The 12,004-nt window shown below is 36.2% G+C and overlaps 1 protein-coding gene across 1 annotated transcript in view; it reads right to left on the reverse strand.

The window, feature by feature from the left end:
* The window catches only part of NUP153 (nucleoporin 153), a 93,580-nt gene that overhangs the window by 11,829 nt on the left and 69,747 nt on the right, over window positions 1-12,004 (reverse strand). The window contains exon 18 of the mRNA XM_072603924.1: window positions 8,297-9,193. Within this exon, the coding sequence (XP_072460025.1) occupies window positions 8,297-9,193 (897 nt within the window). The remainder of the gene's footprint in view (window positions 1-8,296; window positions 9,194-12,004) is intronic.

Here is a 12,004-nt window from a genome sequence, read left to right on the forward strand (position 1 = left end):
TGACTATCAGAAACATTATCCTTTCTGGTAAAGCTAACATATCCACTTTAAACTAAGCTAATTTTTCATATAATTTTTCTTCTCTATAGTTTTAAGTAGATAAACTAAACTTTCAGAGGCCTGAGTTAAAGATACATATTTCCTTAAATCATCTACCCAAAATACCTGATAAGCCAATTTTCAAATCAATGCAAGCTCTGAGCTCCTCATAATTTGTCCTTCCATCCTTAGAGGAGGCATAGGTTATTTTAAATAAATCATACTGAAATCCATCCTTTCTATTTTCCCAGATTTTGTCCACTTTCCCACTTCGTTTCTTATACTGATTTTGTTATGTGGTTGCTTATTCCATTACAAAGAAAGCATATTATAACAAAGCAGCAAGCTTCCATTTCTGATGCTACTGAAATCAATGAGGATTCATATTCAGTTGTTTCTATCACAAATTTCTTATTAAATTTGTTTAATGGGCTTTTAGCCTAGACACACATCAGCTCAACTTAAAGATCTGTACCTTCTGACTGAAAGAACCAAAAGCTACAACACTCAGCCAACATCATGAATCGGAAAAAGCAGACGAAAAGTGAAAAAACCATAGAATCTTTCTATGGGGATAAGGACCAAAACACAAACACCAAAGAGGTTAGGGCTGAGACTGTACTTCCATCTGAAACCTCAGATGGGACTATGAATTTCTCGCAAGCACAACTAGATTACCTGGAACGTCTGAAGAAGGATATAAAAGAAAAACTGGCCAATGATTTTAAAACTATAAAAAAAGAATTCACTGATGAGAACATCACCCTGAAAAAGAAAATTGAAGAAATGGAAAAGGAAGTTCAAAAATTAACTGGAGAGAATAATTCCCTAAAAGGAAGAGCTAATCAAATGGAAAAGGAAACCCAAAACCTAATTGGGAAAATTGATCAGATGGAAAAGGAAACCCAAAACCTAACTGGGAAAATTGGTCGAATGGAAAAAGAAGTACAAAAATTAAATGGAGAAAATAGCTCCTTAAAGGGAAAAATTGGTCAGATGGAAAAGGAGATGGAAAAGCTAACTGAAGAAAACACTACGATGAAGATTAGAATTGGGCAAGTAGAAACTAATGACTCAATGAGGCAACAAGAATCAGTCAAACAAAATCTAAAGAATGAAAAGATAGAAGAAAATGTAAAATATTTAATTGGAAAAACAACTGACCTGGAAAATAGATCCAGGAGAGAAAATCTAAGAATTATTGGCCTGCCAGAAACCCATGATGAAGAAAAGAGTCTGGACAATATCTTCCAGGAAATCATCAAGGAAAACTGTCCAGAAGTACTAGACTCAGAGGGCAAAATAGTCATCGAAAGAATCCACCGTTCCCCTCCCGAAAGGGATCCCAAACTCAAAACCCCAAGAAATATAGTTGCCAAATTCCAGAGCTATCAAGTGAAGGAGAAAATACTACAAGCAGCCAGAAAGAAACAATTCAAATATCAAGGACACACAGTCAGGATCACACAGGACCTTGCAGCTTCTACATTAAAAGATCAAAAGAATTGGAACCCAATATTCCGTAAGGCAAAGGAGTTGGGACTTCAACCAAGGATCAACTACCCAGCAAAGTTCAGCATAACATTTCAGGCAAGGAGAAAGTCATTCAACGAAATAAGGGATTTCCAGAGCTTCCTGACCAAAACACCAGAACTCAATAGACAATTTGATCTTCAAATGCAGGTCTCCAGAGAATCATAAAAAGGTAAACAGAGGGGAAAAAACAAAAACAAAAACTTGCTACTCAATTAGGGCAAACTGTTTACCTCCCTATAAGGGAAGATGATACCTGTTAATCTTGAGAACTGTGCAGCTATTATGATAAAAGGGATATATGTAGAGGGAACGGGTATAAAGTAAATGATGTCATGTCAAAAATATGATTTAAGTATGAGAAGGGAATGTAATAAGAGGTGTGGAAAGGGGGAAGCAGAAAATGGCAAATTATATCACAGGAAGAAGTACAAAACTATAGTAGAGGGAAGGAGGGGAGGGAGATGAGCATTGTTTGAGAGGTACTCTCATCTGATTTGTTCAAAGGAGGGAACAATAATCTTAAGTAGATAATCCTAACTAGCTCTATAGGTAGTAGGAGGGGAAGGGGTAAGAAAGGGGAGGGTGGCTAAGAGGGAGGAAAGAAGCAATAAGAGTAAAGGGGACTAAAAGGGAGGGGGGTCAAAAGAAGGAGGGGAAGGCTGCAGGAGGAGGGGGAGAAAAGTGAATACTATTGAGGAGGGGAAGGGAGACGGGAGAGCTAAAAGCACAAATGGTGGGAAAGAGGTTGGAGGGAAATACACAGATTGTAATCATAACTGTGAATGTGAATGGAATGAACTCTCCCATAAAACGGAGACGGATAGCAGAATGGATTAAAAGCCATAATCCAACAATATGCTGCTTACAAGAAACACATTTGAAACGGGGGGATACACATAGGATAAAGGTCAAAGGATGGAGCAGAATATATTGTGCTTCAGCTCATGTAAGAAAGGCAGGAGTAGCAATCCTAATCTCAGACAAAGCAAAAGCAGAAATAGATCTAATCAAAAGGGATAAGGATGGAAACTATATCCTGCTAAAAGGCACCATAGACAATGAAGCAATATCATTACTAAACATGTATGCTCCAAGTGGTATAGCATCCAGATTCTTAGAAGAGAGGTTGGGGGAGTTGAAGGAAGAAATTGATAGCAAAACTATACTAGTGGGGGACCTCAACCTCCCCCTCTCTGAACTCGATAAATCCAACCTCAAAATAAACAAGAAAGAGGTTAAGGAGGTAAATAAAACTCTGGATAAGGTAGATATGATAGATCTTTGGAGAAAATTAAATGGGAATAGAAAGGAATATACTTTTTTCTCAGCGGTACATGGAACATTTACAAAAATTGACCATGTACTAGGACATAAAAATCTCACAATCCAGTGCAGAAAGGTAGAGATAATCAATGCATCCTTTTCAGATCATAATGCATTAAAAATTACATGTAATAAAAGGCCATGGAAAGAGAAACCAAAAATCAATTGGAAACCAAATAATCTAATTCTAAAGAAGGGTTGGGTTAAAGAAGAAATCATAGAAACAATCAACAATTTCATTCGAGAGAATGACAATAGTGAGACAACATACCAAAACTTATGGGATACTGCAAAAGCAGTTATTAGGGGAAGTTTTATATCTCTGAATGCTTACATAAATAAAATAGAGAAAGAGGAGATCAATGACTTAGGCTTGCAGTTGAAAAAGCTAGAAAAAGAACAAATTGAAAATCCCCAAGTAAATACCAAATTAGAAATACTGAAAACCAAAGGAGAGATTAATAAAATTGAAATTAAGAAAACTATTGAATTAATAAATAAAACCAATAGTTGGTTTTATGAAAAAACTAATAAAATTGATCAAAATTGGTCAATCTGATTAAAAAAAAAGAAAGAAGAAAACCAAATTACTAATATTAAAAATGAAAGGGGTGAACTCACCTCCAATGAGGAGGAAATTAAAACAATAATTAGAAACTACTTTGCCCAACTTTATGCCCACAAATTCGATAATCTAAACGAGATGGATGAATATTTTAAAAAATACAAATTGCCCAGATTAACAGAAGAGGAAGTTGAATACTTAAACAACCCCATCTCAGAAAAAGAAATTGAACAAGCCATCAATGAACTCCCTAGGAAAAAATCTCCAGGGCCAGATGGATTCACAAGTGAATTCTATCAAACATTTAAAGAACAGTTAATTACAATACTACATACACTATTCTTGAAAATTGGGGAAGAAGGAGTCCTCCCAAATTCTTTCTATGATACAAATATGGTTTTGATACCCAAACCAGGAAGAGACAAAACAGAGAAAGAAAATTATAGACCAATTTCCCTAATGAATATAGATGCAAAAATTTTAAATAAGATTCTAGCAAAACGAATACAGCATCTTATCACGAGATTAATACATTATGATCAGGTAGGATTCATACCAGGACTACAGGGCTGGTTCAATATTAGGAAAACTATTAGCATTATTGATCACATCAACAACAAAGCTAACAAAAACCACATGATTATCTCAATAGATGCAGAAAAAGCTTTTGACAAAATACAACATCCATTCCTACTAAAAACATTGGAGAATGTAGGAATAAAGGGAACTTTCCATAAAATAATAAGCAGTATCTATCTACAACCTTCAGCAAGCATTATATGCAATGGGGATAAGCTAGATGCATTCCCAATAAGATCAGGGGTGAAACAAGGTTGTCCATTATCACCACTATTATTTAATATGGTACTAGAAATGTTAGCTGTAGCGATTAGACAAGATAAAGATATCCAAGGAATTAAAATAGCCAAAGAAGAAACTAAGTTATCACTCTTTGCAGATGATATGATGATTTACCTAGAGAATCCCAGAGATTCAAGTAAAAAATTACTAGAATTAATAAACAACTTTGGCAAAGTTGCAGGGTACAAAATAAACCCACACAAATCTTCTGCATTCCTATATATTAGCAACAAAGTCCAACAGCAAGAGATAGAAAGAGAAATCCCATTTAAAGTTAGGGTAGACAGTATAAAATACTTAGGAGTCTACCTGCCAAAACAAACCCAGGGATTATATGAACACAATTACAAGACACTTTTTGCACAAATAAAGTCAGATTTAAGTAAGTGGAAAAACATTAGTTGCTCATGGGTCGGCCGTGCTAATATAATAAAAATGACAATTCTACCCAAATTAATATACTTATTTAGTGCCATACCAATTAAACTATCAGACAATTACTTTCTAGAGCTGGACAAAATAATATCAAAATTCATTTGGAAAAACAAAAGGTCCAGAATATCAAAGGGACTAATGAAAAGAAAGGCTTGGGAAGGTGGCTTAGCGCTACCAGACCTCAAACTGTACTATAAAGCAGCAATTATCAAAACCACTTGGTATTGGCTAAGAAACAGAGAGGTAGACAAGTGGAATAGACTTGGCACTCAAGATGCAGTAGGCAAGGAATATAGCAACCTTCTGTTTGATAAACCCAAGGACCCCAGCTTCTGGGATAAGAACTCATTGTTTGACAAAAATTGCTGGGAAAACTGGATAACAGTGTGGAGGAAATTAGGCATAGACCCATACCTGACACCGTACACAAGAATAAAGTCCAAATGGGTACATGATTTAGGTATAAAGATTGATACCATGAATAAACTGGAGAAGCAAGGAATAGTGTATTTATCAGATCTATGGAGAAGGGAAGAATTCTTTACTAAAGGAGAGATAGAATGCATTATGAAATGCAAAATGGATAACTTTGATTACATTAAACTGAGAAGTTTTTGCACAACCAAACCCAATGCAACCAAAATCCGGAGGGATGTAGTAAATTGGGAAAGAATTTTTACAGCTAAGCTCGGGGATAAAGGCCTCATTTCTAGAATTTATAGAGAACTGATCCAAATGTATAATCATACAAGTCATTCCCCAATTGATAAATGGTCAAAGGATATGAACAGGCAATTTTCAGAGGAAGAAATTAAAGCTATCTATAATCATATGAAAAAATGCTCTAAATCACTATTGGTTAAAGAGATGCAAATCAAAACAACTTTGAGGTACCACATCACACCTATAAGATTGGCAAACATGACAGAACAAGAAAATGATAAAGGCTGGAGAGGATGTGGGAAAGTTGGAACACTAATTCATTGTTGGTGGAGCTGCGAGCGCATCCAACCATTCTGGAGAGCAATTTGGAACTATGCCCAAAGGGCTACAAAAATGTGCATACCCTTTGACCCAGCAATATCGCTACTAGGACTATATCCCCAAGAGATCATAAAAATGGGAAAGGGTCCCACATGTACAAAAATATTTATAGCAGCACTCTATGTAGTTGCCAAAAACTGGAAGTCAAGGGGATGTCCATCAATTGGGGAATGGCTGAATAAATTATGGTATATGAATGTAATGGAGTACTATTGTTCCATAAGAAATGATGAACAAGAAGACTTCAGAGAGGCCTGGAAGGACTTATATGACCTGATGCTGAGTGAAAGGAGCAGAACCAGGAGAACTTTATGCACAGCAACAACCACAGTGTGTGAGAGTTTCTTCTGGTAGACCTAGATTTTTGTAATAACACAAGAACTTCTTACCAAAAAAAAAAAAAAATCCCAATGGAGGATCTCAAGGCAAAATGCCTGCCACACTCAGAGAGAGAAATATGGAAGTCACTCACATATTGTAGCAGATCATGTTTGTGTATGTGTATGTGTTTGTGTATCATGTTCTGATTTGTTATACGATTTCTTTCATTTATCTTAGTCTGACTACATAGCATGACTATAGTGAAAATATACTCAATAGGAAAGTATATGTAGAATCTATACAGAATTGTATGCAGTCGTGGGGAGGGAGGGGGGTAGTGGGGAGTAGGTGGGGAGGGATAAAATCGCAATTGTATGGCAGTGATTGTTAAACATTACAAAATAAAAAAAAAAAAGAAAAAGGAAAAAATAAATAAATAAATTTGTTTAATGTACATTAGTACTGGCCATATGCCATCCAAAGCAAGAGTGTTTTCCTTGCAGCTCTAGCAGTCTCAGTCTCTATAAAAAAAAAATGTTGGTTTCTAGTTTATTGTTAGTGGGAAAGCTTAAGAGCAACTAATGTAAATACATGTCATTCAAATTCAAAAGTGATAAATATAATTTATCTCTTTTAAGAAGAGATCTGTAAATCTACAGATAATCCAAAAGAGACAAACATCATAGAAAACCCTACTTGTGGTTCAAACCTGTTCACACTAAAATTGATTTTAAGAACTGAGAAGCTTCACAGTCACTATCTTTAAGATAATCAACTGACCAACAAGCAAATATTTATGGCTATACTACTTTGAGACTTCTCTACCACACTCCAAGAAACTCATTATTGGGATGATCTCATTAGCCTTGGTCTAATCTTCATCACTACTTTCTGCTTCTCTGATTGGAGAGTGGAGGCATGAACTCCAAAACTCCATTTAAGAAGGGAGCTCAACTCAGACACCTCATTTCTCACTTGGCTGCACACTACTCTGGGACTTCTCTGATTGACTTTACCATGCCTCCGCATCTTTCTCCGTTAAACCTTATGCTCACTGAGGGCAGGGACTGTCCTTTTTTTTGTATTTGTATCCCTGCCACTTAGCAGAACATCTGGAACACAGCAAGCACTTAATAAATGTTTACCGATTTACTAACTGTGGAGTGTCCAGTGTGGCAGACGCTAGGGATTACAAAGAGGAAAAAAAATCCAAAATACCCGCCCTCAAGGAGAATTTTAAGATAATTTAGCAATGATCATCACTTCTATAAAATATTTTTGAGAAACAATATCCAAACTTTTACTCAGACTGGACAAATAGTTATTAATAAAAGTAACATTTATCACAACTGTCTATTATCTGCTTAGATCGCTAGTTTCAATGTTTCAACACAGACACACACACACAATGACATATATGGATGCCACACACCCTCCATTCCTTGAACAGGGGATACTTTTTCCCGTTTTCTTTTTCTCTGATAATATACTTTTTCCTCAATTTTTGTTACTGTTGAATCATTTCAGTTGTGTTTGACTCTTTATGACCTCATTTGGGGATATCTTGGTAAAGACATTGGGACAACTTTGCCATTTCCTCTTCCAGCTCATTTTACAGATGAGGAACTGAGACAAACAGGGTAAAGTGACTTGCCCAGGATCACAAAGCTGGGAAGTGTCTGACACAGGATTTGACCTCAGGTGTTCCTGAAGCCAGGCATGGTGCACTATTTACTGCACCACTGAGCTGCCCTTCTTCCATTTAAAAACTGGATTATTTCTAAAAAGAAAGGAAGAATTTATTTATCTTTCCTGTGATTTGTTTCCACAGAAAAAAGGTAAGCTGAAAGAAACTTTATTCCCTTTACTTCAAAAACATTAAATGTGTGAAAACATTCCACTTTTCATACTCTCTTTCCAGCGATTAGTTTTCCCAATCCCCGCCTCTCATAATTTGATAGAACAAGTTCTATCACTGAGAAAAGCAGGTAACTTATCAATTGCTTGTGCCTTGTTCAGATAATAAAAACCCTATTATGTCAATGAAGGATGGGAATAAGTTGTTCATTCTTAACAGTAGGAAACTATAATTTTGGAACAGTCTATATTAAGATCCTTGAATTAAGAGTTACTGAATTATACAATCAAGTCATCATCAATACATGAACTTACCAGCTGCAGTACTAGTCTGAGTCCCAAAAGGAAAAGGGACTTTTGTTGACTGCTCAGTTTGATTTTCCACTGGTTTTGTCAAGTTAAAACTAAATGCACGTTTTGCTGTACTCTCATCTTTGGTTTGCTCAGAATTCCCAAAGGAAAACACCTGCTGAGACTTTGGCTCTTCACTGTCAGCTTTCTTCCCAAATACTAGAGAAGTAGCAGAGGTGACAGGCTCCTGTTGTTTCTCCTCTGTCCTTCCCATAACAAACACCGAAGCAGATGGCAGACAAGCAGATTCCACATTGCCAAAACGGAACCCTCCTCCCTTGGCTGCAGGGGTTTCTTCCTTATTTTCCTCTGGTTTCTTAAATGCAAAAGGAGTTACTGCTGTATTTTTTGTTTCAGTTGATCCAAAGCTGAAGCCACCCACTCCAGTCTTATTCTCAGAAGGGGTCATGGTGACAGTGGTAGCAGCAGGGGTGAGACTAGTAGTAACATTTGTACCAAATGTGAAGCCTGCTGTTGTAGATGTAGTAAGCTCCTCTTTCTTTTCTTGTGGCCCAGGATTAGGTGACCCAAACTGAAATGACACTGAAGGAGATGAACTGCTTAAACCAGAAGGAACTCCAAAGTTAAAATTGCTATCATTCTTACTGTCTTTTTTACTCTCTTCTGAATTACAATCAGAAGATGAAACTCCAAATTTGAAGTCCCCAACAGGTTTAGAAAACTTAAAGCCCCCACTCATGGGGTTTGGAGATGCAGAATCTGATTTGAAGCCCGCTTGTTCACCAAATTTAAAACTTCCTGTGCTTGCTCCTGTCTGAGAAGACTCAGAAGTAGATGCTGAAATACCAAATTTGAAGGATGGGGCTCCAGAGTCTGAAGAAGAGGAAAGGGTGCCAAAACCTTCAAAAACAAATAAAAATAAATTATCATGCAGAATTACAGCTACTATCTCCAAAAGAATAAATACAATAAAACTAGAACTAATTCTTTAAATACTTAGGGTATGACTGCGGTTTATTTTGTAGGCATTAATGACCAAGTGTCCAGAATCAATGAACTAAGTTAACTAAGAGTCAAGTGGTTCATCTCATAATATACAGAAAGAAACATCCTGGAGATTCAGAAAACCACAGGGGAGTTGTTTTAACAGTTGAGGGAATAGACAGTGCTTCTTCTTTAGGAAAAAAACTGAAGTCAAACCTCTAGTTGCTCAGTTTAAAATTTAAGGCATCAAAGATATTTGTGAGTGATCCTACATAACCTCAAGCTTACCAACATACAAAACAATTTTTCTTTCTCTGAAAAATTATTTCTCAGTGAGAAATATACTGTTTTATACTGATAATACAGAGAAGGACAGAACACACGACAACAAATTTTTTGTTTTTGTTGATCAGTCATTTCAAGTGTCTGATTCTTTGTGATCCCACTTGGGGTTTTCTTGGCAAAAATACTGGAATGGTTTGCCATTTCATTCTCCAGATCATTTTGCAGATGAAGAAACAGAGGCAAACAGCGTCAAGTGACTTGCCCAGGGTCACAAAGTGACTAAGTGTGTCTGAGACCAGACTGGAACTCAGGAAGCTGAGGTTTCCTGACTCCAGGCCTGGTGTACTACTGCACAATCTCGCTGCCCTGCAATGCACTAAACTAAGAATTATTTCTAAGTAAGGTTTCCTCTATTCCAAACTCAACCAATAACAATATAATGGAGAGACTAATGGCCTGTAAGTAAGGAAGTTTGGGATTCAAATCCTGTCTTAGGTGCTTACTCGCTATGTGATCCTGGGCAATCACAATATCTCAAGAGTCTAAAGACTATTTCCTCATCTATAAAAATAGTGCCAATAAGATTAAGAGTTGCTGTGAGGTTCAAATGATACATAAAATAATTCAAAGCCCTATATAGATGTGAACTATTACTAACCAAGGGTGCTAAATTCCTAAGTTTAAAAACAGATAAAGAAAATTTTTCTTTCTCCTACCCTTCCTTCTTTTCTGAATTACAGTTCTAGATCTTTCCTCCTCACGGATCTTTAATTTATCAGTATTCTACCCAAATCACAACACCCAGAAGGAAACACAATAATACAGATGCTGTCTGACAGCAGAATAAGATAAGGCTATCAGGGCTATCATCTAGAGATGATGCTTAAAAATGTAGTCAAGATCACAAGAACTTTTCTGGATTTCATATGTTGCATTGGGAAGAGAGGCAATGTGGCATTCCTAGACTACTAGCCTTGGAGACCTAGGTTCAAAAATCCTATCTCCTGACACTCTCTGAGCCTCAGTTTGCTAATGTGGAAGACAGGTGTAACACCAAGTATTATTCAATACTAAGGAATACTCAAAATACAAGATACCCATAGCACCTATCTCATAGGGTTGTTGTGAAGCTCAAATTAGAAAACATAAAACATTAAACAAACTATAGCATGACAATTAGTTCTTTTTCTTTCAAATAAACTGCTATGTAGCCTTTCCTCTCTTCTAAAGTGTCATTTTTCTGTTTTAAATTTTGGATGCTGTCATTTACCCACTGTATCAGCTATTCCTCTTATAGTATTATATTTTCTGCGAATTTTACAAGTATATAACACCTTTAAAAACAAGCTAACTCAATTGGCAAAAGAGGACCAAAAAGCCAATGAGGAGAAGAATACTTTAAAAAGCAGAATTAGCCAAATGGAAAAAGGAGGTTCAAAAGCTCACTGAAGAAAATAGTTCTTTCAAAATTAGAATAGAACAGATGGAGGCTAATGACTTTATGAGAAACCAAGAAATTACAAAACAAAACCAAAAGAATGAAAAAATTGAAGTTAATGTGAAATATATCACTGAAAAAACAACTGACCTGGAAAATAGATCCAGGAGAGACAATTTATATATTATAAATTACATACATTGTGTGTGTATACATACATATATATTATATATATAATTATAAATTAAAGGACTACCTGATGAAAGCCATGACCAAAAAAAGAGCCTAGACATCATCTTTCATGAAATTATCAAGGAAAACTGCCCTGATATTCTAGAACCAGGGGGCAAAATAAATACTGAAAGAATCCACAGATCATCTCCTGAAAGAGATCCCAAAAGAAAAACTCCTGGGAATATTGTAGCCAAATTCCAGAGTTCCCAGGTCAAGGAGAAAAAATATTGCAAGCCGCCAGGAGGAAACAGTTTGAGTACTGTGGAAATACAATCTGGATAACACAGGATCTGGCAGCTTCTACATTAAGGGATCGAAGAGCTGGGAATAGGAAATTCCAGAAGTCAAAGGAACTGGGCTTAAAACCAAGAATCACCTACCCAGCAAAACTGAGTATAATACTTCAAGGGAAAAAATGGTCATTCAATGATATAGAGGACTTTCAAGCATTCATGATGAAAAGACCAGAACTGAATAGAAAATCTGAGTTTTAAACACAAGAATCAAGAGAAGCATGAAAAGGTAAACAGGAAAGAGAAAACATAAAGGACTTTCTAAAGTTGAAATGCTTACATTCCTACATGGAAAGATAATGTTTGTAACTCTTGAGATTTTTTTCAGTACTTGGGTAGTTGGAGGGATTATGCACGCACACGCACGCACGCACACACAGAGAACACAGGGTGAGTTGAGTAAGAAGGGATGATACCTAAAAAAATAAAATTGAGGGGTGAGAGAGGAATATATTGAGAGAAGAAAAGGAGAAATGA

This window comes from Notamacropus eugenii, chromosome 4 (assembly GCF_028372415.1).
Source record: "Notamacropus eugenii isolate mMacEug1 chromosome 4, mMacEug1.pri_v2, whole genome shotgun sequence".
Taxonomy (NCBI): domain Eukaryota; kingdom Metazoa; phylum Chordata; class Mammalia; order Diprotodontia; family Macropodidae; genus Notamacropus; species Notamacropus eugenii.